The sequence below is a fragment of the Phaenicophaeus curvirostris genome, chromosome 11 (genome assembly GCF_032191515.1).
Source record: "Phaenicophaeus curvirostris isolate KB17595 chromosome 11, BPBGC_Pcur_1.0, whole genome shotgun sequence".
In the NCBI taxonomy this organism is placed as follows: Eukaryota; Metazoa; Chordata; class Aves; order Cuculiformes; family Cuculidae; genus Phaenicophaeus; species Phaenicophaeus curvirostris.
The window spans coordinates 22949240-22964612 of record NC_091402.1 but is presented as its reverse complement, the minus strand read 5'-3'; the positions used below and the strand labels follow the sequence as shown (position 1 = coordinate 22964612).

The following is a 15373-nucleotide window of genomic DNA, read 5'->3' as shown; positions in this document are numbered from 1 at the left end:
TATTTTAGAGAGTAAACAGAAGTTATGGGGAGTTTGTGTTGAGCTGTCCTTTCCTGCATTTGTCCTGCTGGTGGCCAAAAGTTCTGAATTTGTTCCCATATATTTTTTGACCAGGAACGGTCAGGTCATTTCACTATATCTCGCTGTCAGAAGCTGTAAAATTGTGATAAGCCCATTCACTTTCTTTGTAAAGCCCTTTGAGGCTCACTGTTCAACAACAGTGAGTTTTTTCTCTAATAAAGCCCATTTTACTTCAAATGTAGTCAGTAGTTTTGAAGAGCAAATAGAAGAATTGCACTGTTTACATTTGCCATATGGAAATGTTATCCAAGTTTAATTGCCCATGTATTCCATAAGTGAGTAAGCACCTGCTTGTTGCATAACCTTCCTCCCTTGGCTTCTTTCTCCTTCTTGGTCTTTGGCCTCTGCTACTGTTGCGTCCCACATCCAAAATGCTTAAGGAAAAATCTTAGACAAATGACTTGCATAAAATTCACTTTTATGGTATCTTAAAAGCAAAAAAGTGCATATTGGTGAGAAAAATGTGTTAATGGTTGCAATAAATCTTTAGTCATCTATATTTTAGCACTGTTATCCCATGCAAATCCAGTGGAGATTTTGTAGTGGGTCTTGTGGGTCTGAATGTTTTGCTAAGAGACCATTACAGGTCGGAGGTCGATACCCGTCCCTAGAAGGTTTAAGGATGTGCCATTACTCACAGCTTTTATCTGCCTTTAAAAAAGTCAGTCCTTGTCCAGCCATGTCTCCCTGTGTTCTCATCCCTCTGTAGCAGCCGTTATCAGGCAGCACACGTACCGTGCTGCGGAAAAGAGAGCGGCTCTGTTTGTGCCTCAGAACAGCCCAGGAGAAAGTGGGGACAGGTTGCATGAAGAATAATGACGTGCCAGTTCCCTGTAATCGTTTCCTACACTAGCCTGCTCTTACAAGGGGCTGCAGGGTTCAAGAAATACGAAAGATGTTAGAATTGCTTTCAGTTTTTGTTGAAATTGTTCTTTAAAGTAAAAAAATTAACTGCTTTTTATCAAATTTTGACCACTTTAGGGAAAAACTATAATATCAAAACCTAGAGAGGAATATTAAAAATGCTCCTTTGCTTTGAACTCGGACATTAAAAAAATCTTTAAGAGACTGAACTCCTTCCTATGGAAACAAATTTTGTAAACACTGTTGTAGAATGTGTTGCTGAGATGGCCTTATCGCCGTTGCCTCTGAAATGATTTATGACTATCCAGAAGCTTTCAAAACCCACTCACTGAAGAGTTTAAACTTTTGGGACAGTCTAATTAGTCCCTAAGTGGGCAGCATGACTCTGCCCCTGTGCAGCGTAAAAAGCTGGCAACACTTGTACAAATGGAAGGGACCTACCGCTCACAGGGTTGAAAAAGAATTCCAAATGCTCTTTGCTTTAAAAAAAAAGAAGTATCCACATAGAAATTAATTGTTCCTTCCTGTAACTTGGGAGGGTGTGTCTGGGGCACACTTTGACCGATCGTGTCCAAGGAATTTCTGCCCATAGAAATAAAAAAAATTGCATCATCTTGAGCTTTGTTTTTACATTTAATATTTTTATAATGAAATTATTAAGGAATAAACTGCTACCTTACTTCAGTATATAATACACTGTATCTTATTTATAGGAGTAAGAAGGGATTAAATCAGAAGTAAGCAGGCCTGTTAGTAGCAGAGAATAAATAAAACAGTGTTCCTAGAGACTGGGATCTCAGCACGAGTGCTGGGTGCTCATTTGATCTTCTGTGGTTTAAGAACAACGCTGCAGTAGGACCGTATGCATGAGAAGGCATGCGGCGATAGCTGTCTGGTGTTGATATAGTTGTGCTCAAGGTGAACGTGTTCCAAACGTGACTCTGCAGTCTCCTCCTCTTCGCTGCTCTCACGAACATCATCATCACCGACCTGAGTCCTGCAGATGCGTTCCGGAGGGACCGTCCTGTGATGTTGGGGGCGGAATGAGATTTTGATCAGTCAAGTTCACTCATAATTTCATCAATTATGTTAATTTAGAGCTTTGGAAATGTTAATCAGTACATTAAATTTCCTCAATCATATATGGATTGAGGAATTTCACCAGTCATTCTTTTTAGGATTGTGTTTACATTGTTTTCCCAGGTATGTCATATACTGGGTCTTCCCGAGGGAAGCGTTGCCGAGTGCAGCTGAGTGAGAGCTTTCTGTGTGTCACACTAAGACCTTCCGTCTATCCTTCCTTTGCTTTGTGCAGACAAACCAGAGAGCACCTAAGGCAGCCCTGGGGCTGGCTGAGCCCTGCTGGAGGCCTCTTTCCCCAGTCAGCAGCAGCCGAGGGCTCATCCTGTTCCTGCGTAACCAGCGTGGGCTCTGGCCCAGGAGCAGGAGAGGCAGGAGCTGTGTCCTGCCTGCTGAGCTGCCCACGGACACATGGCCCTGGCAGTGCTACAGGTCCTGTTCCTGGACAGAACTGGTGCTCAGCACCTCTGTGAGCATCTTGGAGAGCTGTGAGGAGGAGTGAAGTCTGGCTTTTCTCTTATGTGCAGAAACATTGCAGTAGGGAATGCAGGAGTTAGCGCCTCCTGCAGAATCTACTTAAAAGATTTACTTAAAAGTCAGAAGTCCTTAAAGGCTGTTTTATGTCAGCTACTGGAATGGCAGTAAAGTAGCAAAGAGCAGGGAAATTACCTTATTTTATTGTTGTTCAGTCTTAGAAAACGTAATTTTCTCATCTCATCAATTCCAAATGGTATGGACTTTAATTCATTGTGATCCAAAAACAGCTCTCTTAGAGAGTGATACGCTCCAAAAAATGACACCGGGTCAATTCCATCGTCGGTCAGTTTGTTAAAGGACAGGTACAGGTACTCCAGCCCTGGCTTCATGTGACCAAAGACGTACCCCGGAATCCTGTCAATCTGATTGCCGATGAGTACCAGGTGTAGTAAAGATTTTGGCAGGTAGGAGGGAACATGATATAACTTGTTATAAGAGAGATCAATTGACTCCAAGTTCCTGCATTGAAGGAGAAAAGGAAATGAGGTGGAAACATTACAGCATGCGGCATTGTTAATGCTCCAGTCTGTACAAGTCAGTCTTAAGGGGATTACAGAAAAACCCCATCGCAAAGGGAAATCTATTTCTGTTATTAGGACAGAATTCGTTTGATGCAATATGGTCATGCATGATCACTCTGCGAACATGATGAATGGAAGTCACTAATTATTGGTCAAGCACAGTGATTCCGATGGGAAGGAGTCTCTGGGAATGAGCAGAGAGAAGGCTGGGTAGAGGAAACCCCAGGGACTAATTAGCAGTTGATCAGCATGGCTGAACTGCAACAGTGAACACCAGAAAATAGATAACAACCCAGGGACTCAGTTGTTATTCTGCTGCCTTGGATATTTAACTTTCATTCTAGAGCTCCTTTAGATTCACCCTGTGCCTCACTTCCCAAGCTGAGAGAACTGCGAAGAACAGCGTGGTGATTTCAGACTGAGCAGTTCACAAATCCAGAAGCCAACAGTGTGATAAGGATCTGTTAATACCAAATCATCGTATAAATGTATTGATAATTAATGTTCATTTTTTGATTGGATGGTCAGAAGAAGACCTTTTTGTCTGAAATTTGACTGAACATGTTGTAGGTCATACCATTTAAACAAAGTAAGACAAATTAAGTAAGGCAAACTAGCAAATCAAGGGAGAACTCCAATTTACAGTGAAATGTAACGAAGTGCAAATATTTCATCTGACTCACTAATGACAAAGAAAATTATATTTTAAATTATTCATACTTACTCTTGATTTATCCAAGCCAAAGGTGCTATTCTGTGCTCTTCTAATTTGTTGTGCTTTAGCACGATGACGTTTATGTTTCTTGTGTGGTTAAAGCAAATTTCTGACACTTCTTCAATCTGATTGTTCTCAAGGTATAGCTCCTGTAGGTGCATTTGGAAAGAAACTTCGTGAGAGCAAAATGTGCTGTTCTTTCCCACTGTGAATTCAAAGTGTAGCTGTTGCTCGTCCTCCCTGCTCCCTGTCTGCTATAGGAAAAGTTCCCTGTCTTTCTGGATAAAGAAATAACAGTCAGGACCGGAGTCCGTTTGTTGCTGCTGTGTCACATTCAGAAATGCAGTTTTTCGAAGCAATTCATTTGTGAGGATACAACTTGCTTTGAGACATGACATCAAAACCCAGTTGTATCTCGTGGGTCGCCTGACGTGGGGCAGCGTCAGGGTGCAGAGCAAGGCAAAAGGGGGAGATTGATAGGAGGGTGTAATGGTTTCGTTGTGGAAAGCTCTTAGTGAGGAAGACGTTCAGAGTTTTGCTTTCTTAATCTCTTTGCTGGATGCTCATGAGCTCTGAAATGGTCAGATTTGTAGGAATATAAAATGTTAGTGTTTTACAAAATGCCATGAGCCTGCAGTGTATCAGACCTGCCTGGTTTACACAGTCTGAGCTCCCGCTAGCGGCTCGTGGGGTGGGACAGAGAGGACGGGGGACAGAGAGGGAGCAACGACTGGAATAGGCGTGGGGCCTCTGAACGGAACTGAGGGGCTGTGGGGAAAGAGAGCGACGACTTCAGGGTCGGTTTTACCTCAAGAGTGGCAGGCAGGCCTTGTGGGATAATTCTGAATTTGTTTCTTCCCAGTCTCAAATAAGAGAGACTTTTCAAAGGCGAGAAGGCCAAAGGGCTGACGTTTGCTTCACTGAGTTTATTCCCTTCCAGTTCCAGGGTGACCAAGTTCTTTAGATCTAGGGAGGAACAGTTGGGATTTTTGTTAGATAATGCCATCTCCTACCTTGTTAAAGTGCAAGTTCACAATTTAACCGTCTCAAGCACAGCTCAGATTGGCTCTCAGCAGTGATGGAATGCAGTGATTTGTTATCTCCTGTTTATTAGTCTGCAGAACTTCAGAGCCTGACCAGAGCTTTGCTTGTAGCTTCCTCTCACGCTTGGGATGGGAAAGGAGGCAGGTGTCCAACTGCGGATGGGGCTGCCCTCTCGGCTGTATCCCTCCCGGTGAGGCGTGGGGATGCCCGGGCTCTGATGCTGTGCGGGTGCTGAGCTCCGCGCAGGTGCCCGGTGATGCCCACGGGTCCCCAGTTCACGCGTGATGCTCGGGGTGTTACTCTGGCTTTGGGCTCACATCTTCCCTCCCTGCCTGAGCTCTTCCAGCCACTCACTGCACTGTGCCGAGAACCCTCGTGGCCGGTAGCTGCTTCTCCTCAGCGCCCAGCGCAGACCACAGCTGAGACCAGCGCGGAGCAGTGCACGTGGGCAAGGAGTTCTATTTCCGTAGCAGTAAGTGCCTCCTTCACATCATTCAATTAACTTTTTATTTCCCAGAAGCTGTGTATAGCTCCTCCTACCGATGCAGTTGGATCCTTTCAGACTCAAAGGCTCTCGCAGCCCTTTGCCCACATTACCTTCTCTTAGCTCGGGCGTTTCTGTTGCTCCACGGGGAGCTGGGTCACCGATTGGATCCCGTTTCCATGGGGATCCTTTTGACAGGAGTGGAAAAGGAGCAGAAAGGTCAGGTGAATTATGACATGGATGGGTATTTTGGGGTTTTTTTATCAGCCCATATTTAGTTTGGCTTAAAATGGTCGTGGTTTTCTCTAAATATGTTCTGCCCTATTTTTCATGCCCATCAAATTCTGTTTGCTTCCATGCAATTTCAGAAACAGCAGAAATAGTTTCACCACTCATAAAGGAATCAGGTTAGGGTTCAGCACAGTAGGAATCTCCAGCACACTTCAAATCCAGCTGAGCATGTAACCTTAGAGATCAGCTACTCTGGCAGAGGAGCAGTTGCATAAGAAGGGAAAGTGTAGTTTTAAAAAACTTCCATGCAAGTCTTTCCACTTTTGGTGCCTTTTGCAAATGTGGCCCTTAGAAGCTAGTGATTATCTTTCTGGTTGTACCAAACCAGATGACTGTGGTAGAATATTCTGCTTTTTGTATTTATTGTGATCTTTTTGTGTGACTGATATTAATTTTCCACGTACCTTTTAAGCCATCTTCATCGATGGCATGGAGGTGGTTATCGTTTATTTTTATTTCTTCCAAAGTTGATGGCAATTCAGAGGGAACATGTACCAGCAGATTCCCATCCAGATACAAACGTTTCAGCTTTTTCAGGACCTTAATCACAGGGATGAAGAAGAGAACTTAGATTATCAGGTGTAAACTATATGGTTAAGCATACAGTGTAATCACAGTGAGCATTTTGAAGATTTTCAGCAGCAGTATGCCAGTATCCAGTGTTTTGAGTAAAAGCTGGTTTTCTCCCATTGGTCTGATTAATTGGTTTCTTTGTGCTGGCTGCTAACAGAGGTGCCAGTTAGTGTATCATGTAACTGGGAGAGCTTGACTGAGCACGTCAGCTTTTCCCGAGGCCGCCCTGCAGCTCTCAGCTGTAGCTGCTCTTGATGGGATTATGTGCATCAGCAAATTTACTCAAGTGTAACAACAGCAACTTTTTCTGTGACTGAGGGTTTTTATTACTTGAACCAGCTTTAAAATTGGTATGAAAGTTATCGTCACTTGATTTTGGTCAGCGCACATCAGTCACCGTGCAGAAGCGAACATTTCTCAACAGGCGGAGTTGTAGCAGTGGTTCTACTGAATCCTGCTTTCCTCCAGTTTTGTCTCAACTGCCTGGTGCAATGTAAGCCTCATCAAAATTTATTTCACGATGGAGGCACCTTCCCAGTCTGTCTTTTCCATCCGCTTTGATCTCATAGGAGCTGTGAGAACTGAAGCTGTTCATGTCATGGAGGGAGGTGGGGTACAGGCAGTCCTGCAAGAAGCCTGACTGCACACGGCAGGAGACAAAATTAAAGCATACTGTGGTGGGTCAGTTTGTTATTCATATGCTTTTTGTATTCATCTTGCCTGAAGAAGCAAGGCCTTGATGCCTCACTGCCATGCTTTAATTACTGCTTGTAGTAAAGTTAGGCTCTCTTACTTTGAATGCGCGTGGACCTATGCCAGGAGAGGTAATATTGTTTTTACTCAGATCAATCCACTCCAAATTAGGTATCCCATTGAATGCTTCATCTGAGATAGCAGTGATACTGTTGCCTAGGACAGAATTCCAGACAATAGTTTCAGTTATGGATTACAGTGTGTCTGAGCTGTGTAGCATTGTATGCAAAAAATATGTTACAAAAATAGCTGTATTACATACAATAATTGTGTGTAGATAGATTCATGTGGTATTTAAACACTAGTCAGCACATCTAACATTTTCAATTTATTATTTTAGAGGTGTAGCTGTAACATTCATTCAAACACATTTCTATGATGACGAACGACAAAGTGTTAATGCTGCTGTTGAGTGCATCGGGAATGGATAATGCTACTTCCATGAGAAAAGCTGTGCAAAGCAGACGTGCTGATTACCTGTAAGGTCCAGACTTGTCAGATCAGGGTCTGAGATGGGTGGTATTTGTGTCAGTTTGGCATTAATGCAGCTTACTGTGGTGTCCGAGGTGGAACATCCAGCTGGCAAAGGAGGAGCTTCCATGGGTGGAACAGGAATTGGGAAATGAGGTGGCATTCTGAAAGTACCATCATCTTCATGGATGTCATATGGTGTCTCTTCTTCTGCAGGTTCCTGTCTTGCAATGGGCCGCTTTGCTCTGCGATGGGCTTTATGCTTCTGCTGATGTTTTTTGCCTTTCCTTTTTCTTTTCTTTGCACCCTTTTTATGACTTTCTTTCTCTTTAAACTCTACCACCTCTGTCCTGAGCAGTTCATCTTCTTCAGTGTGAGTGCGCGCTGATGGCAACACATTGGCATTGTCCAGGTCGGTGGGTTCTGGAACATCACCAGAGAACTCGCTTGTGTCGTCCAGCGAAATGATGCTTGAGTCCGAAGAGGAGGCTAACCAGAGGCAGCGAGAATAACACAACAGTTGTCTGATAAGAGGATATGAAACTAAAGTTTTAGTAAACATCATTCCCTGTGTGTAGTAAAAATATGGTAACTAGAGAAGACTAGTATTCCCCTTAGAATATGATTTCAAAAGATGAAAAATCGTCTTGCATTCCTGCTTGACAGCAGAGGCGTACTTTGGCTGAGAAAGGATTAAGCCAAGCCTACAGAGCAGGGCGTAGACGTGGATAATTCATTGCACCTCCAGAAAACAGGGAAATTAATATAACCTTCATTATTTTCAAACTACTGTATTAGTTAAGTTTTTGTGTTGATGGAGGTGTCTGAAGAGGAAAAAGGCTGCGCCTGGGAGGCAAGGAAGGTAATCTGAATCCAGCTCACAAAGGTTAGGACTTGCTGGCTGCGGGCGGGCAGCGCGCCAGGGGACTGTGTCAACTCCCTCACCAAAGCACAGTTTTCACTCGTGTAGCAGGGCATTTCAAATCAAAGGAGCTCCGTTGTTTCTGCCAACGTGACATCGAGCCCTACAGTTAATTTCTGTGCTGTCTCAGAGTGTTAATGTCTCACATGTGTGAGACAAGCACAGGAGGCAAGGTGCTGTTTTTACAGTAAGAGGAGGTTAAGTTCAGCACTTTGCAGATGGGGCATTGGCAGTGGGTGAAGGAAATCACATTTCATCTTTATGTCCTTCATTCCTTTTCTTTCCAAAGATACTAATTTTGCTTACATTTCTATGAAGAAGCAGCAAGATTGTAGTTCTGGTGTTCCTTGTGTGAGTTCGCTTCCTTCTCTTGATTTCTATCAAACTGCTGCATCTCTAACACCCCTAACAGAGATTTACCAGCCTGTGAGCTGTATATTTATTCTGTATGGCCAATACATTAGTACTAGCGAGTAGTTATTCATTGATCCAGTGGGATATAAAATGTAACCAGATGTTCTTTCTTTGTACGTTTAGCAGTATTTTGTAAAGATAGGAGGGCAGAAGCAGAAAGGGGGAACTAGACAAAGCGATATAATTATCCTTCTATTGCACGCTTAACACTTTTTCTTTAACTCTTCTGTCAGACTCCCCTAATGGCCACTGCACTCTAAGGAACGGAAGTCAGCCTGAGTAGAAACTACAAAGCCCTGTTTTTGTCACGTAATTCGGGTTTGTTTTCTCTATGGAAGGATAATGTGTACCTTGTGCTCCTCGGTATCATTAAATATAGCATCTGTGTTAGGTTTTGCATGAGGTAGGTTTAAAACAGTACTAGTGTGGGGGTGTACGGTACCAGCGTCAGAGCAGACCGGGCAGCATTCTCCTGCAGGTAGGATAGCGATGGGACATCGCAGAGGGTGGCACACGGCTGTGTCACAGATCACTTCTCCTTTTGAACACAGACAGGTAACGCAGGGCTTGGGAGACCAGACGGCTTTGTCGTACAGAATCATCCCGTTGGCTGTGCAGTGCCCCTGCTTTCCTAGGGAAAGAAAATTGGAGTGAAATGGCTTAAATGGAAATAAACTGCCCAGTGTTTATTTTGGATTTTGGAAAGACACACGACTATTTTGTCCTCACTTTGAAACCATGACAAATATGCCCTATTCTAAGTATCTTATCCTTATTCCTTATTTTTCATAGCTGTATTTTCTTCAGCTTATTAGCAGTCTGCATCCGCGTTTGGTCTTGGCCTCTCAGCTGTGCAGGCAGTCGAGAGGTTGGCACACAGTTCACATGTTTGAGCCACCACTGCTCACGGCCTCACAGCTCCTTTGCCTCCTGCATGAAGGCTGTCAGATAAGAACCTGTTTTCTAGCATAAAATGTAATTATCAGAATCATCCTGTTTGGATGCTTCTCTATATTCCTTACATTTTAAAAGTTATCCTTTTGATTTAACTTGTGCTTGGGATGGAAAGAGGGAGAAATGAAGTTTTTGAACGGTTGCATCTTGTTTTCTCCAAGATCCAGTGTACGTGTGCATAATTTCAGCTGGGTGAAGCCGTGCTCTAATCAGCTCAAGCCATGTTAACAGAAGGAGGAGAGCAGCTGGCCCAGGCCAAGCGCTTGCTGGCTGCGGGTCCCTTGTCGTTCCACCCAGGTGTCTGTTATCCAGCTGTTTGCTGGATGCTGACTTCGGGTTTTTATGTGCGTGCCAGGAAGCCACAATATTTCTTTTAAATAATCTCCAAAGGAAACACAAAGAGAACAGTGCACTTTCTCATGTTAAACAATAAAACGTCAGCGGTGCCAGAGGAACATATCTGGCTCGCAATGGAAATTCTTCCGTGCTTCCTTAAATTCTTTGTTTTGTTTAAGCTACTAGGCTGCATCTGCCGTTGGTGTGAGAACAAGCGGAATGAGATGGGTTATCAGGCTGCCGTGGCCCCTGCAGACTCTAATGAACAATCTCGTGCATGAGCATTCCTTAAAAAGCTGGGACCGATGTGTATGCTCAAAGGCAGAGAGGTGCCTTTTATCACCTGGCAGAGCTGCTGTTTGTGCTTCTGCTGGAGCCCACAAGCAAGGAGCACCCCAAGGTGCTCCCTACCCTCTGTCCACTGGGGAACCTCAGCGTGCCGGTGTCGCGGGAAGAGGCAAGGGCTGAGAGCTAGAAGTGCTCCAGTGGTTCTGTACTGCTCATGGGCGGATGGGAGTTTGGAAAGGACAACTGCAAGTTCTCTTACATTGCAGTCAACTATTTAAGTTAATTTAGATGGTTCACATGGTTTTATATGGAGGAAGAAGACATGTCTGGTTACCATTAAACTTCTATTTAAACTGTTATTTTTTGCCCCACACAATACCTGTAAACCATTCCTTAGGCTACTGAGAGCAAAATAAGTAGCTAGGAAAATGAAAATCAAGTTTGGGGTTGATTTTCTTCTGTTCTGAAGTATGATTAATAATAGTGTTCTATTATTTAATAGACTTTGTTTTTTCCAAGTCTGACATTAACTTGAAAAAATTTTGAACTTTAAAAGCTAGACTAAAAAATACCTTGTGGCTGAAGTCTTTGGCAAAGGAGCGCGGGTCGTTTAACCTTTGGAAATATGGTGTAAATTCAGCATGGAGTTCCAAATGAAATGAGTTCAGTGGCTTTAGCTCAGCTTTTGGATGCAAGTCCAGATAGAAGCGAACAGGGCGGGGAGGGGAGAAGGACCCTGCATTATTTCAGCATGAGTGATGGCCTCTGACAGCAAGGCTGGAATATCTTACATGAAGTGTGTCCTAGTTATGTGCTATTTTCCTCTCTTTAATTTAACAAGTATTTTTAAATTAGAGGTTGACATCAGTAGCATCTATTATAAGGGTAATCCTGTAGTGCACACTAGAAGTGCTGCAGTCAAGACTTTTGCTAGTTTTCCCATTAAAACTCCTTACTTAAATACATTTGATTTCAAGCAGTTACAGGTTATTATCACCGTATCCTTGTATTATCATTTAGAGCAGTTGTAATTAGGACCTTCTTACTTTTTTCATAAAACTTCTTCATTCTGGAATGGAAGTGTCGATGTCTTTGTATTTATTAGCTATAGCATGGACACAACCCTGTGCTAGTTCTTCACAACAGAGCTTTACTCCTTTTTCTATGAAAAGCAATGAAGTGTTGTAATTGGTCAATAACTGGGGTTTCACTGTTGAAAAACACAGACAGTGATATTCAAACTTCTCATCTTGAGAATGACTGTCTGATTTTTAGACAGAGAAAACGTCCCACTCTGAGTAGCGGAGGGGCTTTGCCCTTACCTGGCAAGATGCTGTAACTGGATTCCTGTCCAGCCAAACCTATGAGAGAGTTAAAGACTCCCATCACGCCGTCATCGATGTTAATAAGTGGTATGCTGGCCACAGCGGGAGCTGGCGGCTCCATCCCTGGCCCTGCTGAGGAACCCCTTGGCAGCCCCCTGGAGCGTATCCTCCTCCTCTGCCTCCGGAGAAGGGCGCCGGTTTCACTGCAGGAGAGCTCGATGCACAGAGAGACAAGTAGCAAACACGAGACTAATGATGTCACCTGCATTATTTTCTGTGTCTCAAAGTACCCTGGAATGGGAAAAAAGAGGAAAATCAGATACCCAGAGAGCTTTTAGGGTCGTGTCAGTCAAATGGTGTGCTTTTCAAAGCAGGTGGACTCGTGCATGACAGCTCAATGGAACCAAGCGTCCTCTTGGGAGGAAATTGCCCTTTTAAACTAAATTTTATGTTGTGAGTCCCTGCCCTTGCAGGCAGCAGCCACGTTCAAATATGCTGCCGGATAGAAGGGTAGTTTATTGTATCTGCTGAGCACCGAACGAAGCAAACTGTGCTTCGAAGTATCTTTTCCAATCAAAATTAGTTGTGCATCTGCTTTTCTAGGCCAAGGTTTTATTAAGCATAAGTAGGCTAAAAGCTTCAGTCTATAATGGGTTGTGTTCTGCATTTACATTCTCAGCAATTTGAAATGACTATGTTGAGTCTTGTTATGCTTGGGACAGAAAAATGCCGTTTGCTGTCACCAACAGATGTCGTTCTGAAACAGAGCAGTTTGCAGCGTGCATGGAGAGCAGACCAAGCGATGGCTACACCAGCATGGAAATCAGTGCGTGCACATCCAGAGTTATCGATGCGTTGTCATGGCTCTGTCGGCACTGTGCCGAAACGAAGGGAAACGCTCTTGGCCTGTGCCCTGTTGCAACGGAGGTGGCAGAGTCTGAAGACACCGGTGTTCCCGTGATGTTGAGAATTAGTGAGGATCTCAAGACTTGGAGCACTTTGTGTCCAAGACAAGCGTGTCCATGTTTTTTCTCTGAGGAGGTCTCAAGGGGATTAAAACCCACTTCTGTTACTGTTCCTCAGCCTGGCTCTGTGTGCAGCGTTCCCTTTGGAGTCGGTCTCATTGGAGTTGCTCACCTTGTACGAACACGGGGCAGTATCAGCGCAGGAACTCGCCCTGTGTCTGTGCCAGGATCAGGTCAGTTTAAAAAGCTTGTGTGCCCTGGTATTCTCCGTTTCATACACTAGGTCAGGTTTTTGGTACCAGTTGCCTTTCCTTTAACACAAGGTGTGGGATTGTTTGTTATTAACAGTTTCCAGCGCATCCTTGTATTCTGTTTTCAAGCAGGAAGGTGGCAGTAAATAAGCTTGGAACAGGATGCTTTTACTTCTTTCTAATATTGTCATTTCTGTGTTCAGCATGTTTTATTTTAAAATATTATAGCAAATACATGTGAATTTGCAGAATGTTTTTAAGCTAAGCTGATATTTTCCTTCCCTTATAAAGGGAATTGGAAATGCAACTGTCACAAATTGGCATAACATCTTATTTAAGAGCAGGGTTCTGCAATTAATCCAGCCTTTCCTCTACTGCTTTCTACTCGTTGGAGATCAGTTATTGCAGAACGTTACACAGACTTCATACCAGCCTTTTGTGTACAGAAGGTACTGATTGTTGGTGTGTTGGACAGTGCAGAAGCTCGGCCAGGTGATGCACCGGTGCTGTCTGTTCTCTCTCAGAAGGCTGTTAGAGCTTGTGTGATAATGACCGGCTGTAGAACCTGTTCCATGCTTTGAACGGGACACACGGCAGAGCCCTTAGGAAAACCGGGTGTGCAAAGGGAGCCTTGAACATGTGCTTTCCTCCTGCTGAGTCAGTGAGGTCTCAGTGATGGTCACGTTGTGTTGTGTGCTGTCTAACAGCACCACAGCGATGCAGTTACGATGGTGCTACATTGCGTTGTGCTTGTTTAGCATCGCGCCGTTCCTGCCTGTGGCCAGAGAGACACAAGCACGGCTGAAATACTCCTCCATTCTTTATGCACTTATTTTTAAAAGTCAGGAATATTATAGGGTGAATTACAGTTCATTTACTGTACAGACTGTGTCACAGCATTCTTCTGTTGACTTCAATGTAAAGTAAAACTCTGTGGTAAATCCAGTTCTTTCAAAGTGAAACTTGTTTTCATAAAATACATTATAACTACCAGTAGAAAAACAAACAGCAAACATGCCTCCCTCCAAATCGCATGCCTTTATAATCTTCTGCTCAGAGAGGGGAGTTTTTTCCCACCAAGGTGTTCTTTCAGTACTGAAAGGTGAATGCTGCTGCTCCCAGCCAGCTGGTGTTCTGTGCGTGCAGGATGCTGAGCTGCGTCCCTCAGTGTCTTTCCTTGGCTCATTTAACACAGGCTGGCTCACGTTTTAGGGCCCCGGTTGTGAAGGTCATACAAGGAAAAGGCCTTTACTGCCCATGTCTGGAATCCTCAGGTTATCCATCACCGAGCTGTACTTTGTGTAGTGCCGATCAGCTTTGGGTTTGGGGAATATTCAAGCTGTTCGGCCTGTAAGACTTTTGTAATAAATGGTTGCCAGTCAAAATGCCATTATAGGTGGCTGTGATGAAGTTATTGGATTGTGTTGCCGAATGCTCTCAATGTGACTGCATGGCCATACCTTTACCCGTAAACGTTTAGAGCATGCATAGGATGTGTAAATGTCTTTATTACCTCTGCTTTTATCATGTCACATGCTCAGTAGTTTGTGGCTTTCAAAATGCTGATCTCCAGTAAGTGCAGCGTGTGTCATTTCGCTGTTACATTAATGGCAATTTTTATAGTGACCCCTGAGAAGCACCATAGCATCAGATTTGATCCAGTACTCTCTTTAGCTATTCGGTCTAAATTCAAGCATGTTTCTAAGCTGTCATGGTTATTTCTCATGATACATGGGTGGTAAAGGGATACCGGAAGTTTTTCACATACTCTTCGTTACATTTATTGCACAGAGATGAGTTACATTGAGCCATAGCAGCAAAACTAATTGCACTTCCAGTCAGTGAAAGCTCGAAGTGCGTGCAAACACTCACCCGAACAAAAAGCAGAGCAGCTGGCATTGCATACTTGAGAAAAGCATTCATGTTCAGTTCTGCTAAACACAGCTCACATTAATTCACACATATTTGCAAAGTTAACATGTAGTTTAAGCCATTCAACACCATGCTTTAAGCAGTAATTGAAAATGGAAAATGTTTTACCTTGCAATCTAACCTAACAGCAGGCTCTGCTTGGTGTCATTTAGTCTCCAGTTGCAACTGAAACAAAATCAGATGCTATCTTAAACCGACCGGAGACACGAGGGGATTGCTGAGACACGTTAGCCGGTTCCTTGGGCTGCGATATCTCCTTTCCCTGGGGATGGAGCGCTGTGCTCGTCTCGAGCGATGGGCTCGACTCCGTTCTCGGAGAACTCCAGCGCTCACTCAAGGAAAATGAGGAGCAGCACAATGCGTTCGGTCCGGAGGCTGACAAGGAGCAGCTGGAAACTCGCAGCACTTAGAGCTGCACAAGGAACGGCAAAATGGAGGGGGTTCAAAAGACACACAAATGTGTGTTTTACTCAGTTCTGTATTCAGAAATTCGGTTTCCAGGTGGCACAATTTTAATGTTGATTTCTTATTTTACAGACATAACACATTTTGGCAAGTGTAACCTTAACATA

General features: G+C 43.8%; 2 protein-coding genes across 3 annotated transcripts in view; one reads left to right on the top strand and one right to left on the bottom strand.

Annotated features, from left to right (window-relative positions):
• CENPP (centromere protein P) overlaps positions 1–15373 on the top strand; it is an 88138-nt gene that overhangs the window by 58982 nt on the left and 13783 nt on the right. The window lies entirely within an intron of this gene.
• ECM2 (extracellular matrix protein 2) lies at positions 1611–15213 on the bottom strand. Of its 2 annotated transcripts, none has more exons than XM_069865426.1 (10): positions 15000–15213; positions 11651–11944; positions 9193–9381; positions 7421–7903; positions 6984–7099; positions 6022–6157; positions 4607–4764; positions 3808–3947; positions 2695–3021; positions 1611–1969 (listed from the first exon to the last, which is right to left on the bottom strand). In XM_069865426.1, exons 2-10 carry the CDS (start codon positions 11919–11921, stop codon positions 1762–1764), a joined length of 2028 nt encoding a protein of 675 aa, XP_069721527.1. In that variant the 5' UTR covers positions 11922–11944; positions 15000–15213; the 3' UTR covers positions 1611–1761. The 2 variants fall into 2 exon arrangements, with proteins under 2 accessions (XP_069721527.1, XP_069721528.1); XM_069865427.1 differs by lacking the exon at positions 15000–15213 and adding an exon at positions 14910–14976.

What these genes read in the sequence shown, in the direction of transcription:
- ECM2 (XM_069865426.1), bottom strand. Translation starts at nt 11,921, where the DNA reads ATGCAGGTGACATCATTAGTCTCGTGTTTGCTACTTGTCTCTCTGTGC. An exon ending in GACAAGTCTGGACCTTACAG is followed by an intron (nt 7,100 to 7,420) that starts GTAATCAGCACG and finishes ATTCTGTCCTAG; the next exon opens with GCAACAGTATCACTGCTATC. An exon ending in CTGAACAACAATAAAATAAG is followed by an intron (nt 1,970 to 2,694) that starts GTAATTTCCCTG and finishes CCAACATCACAG; the next exon opens with GACGGTCCCTCCGGAACGCA.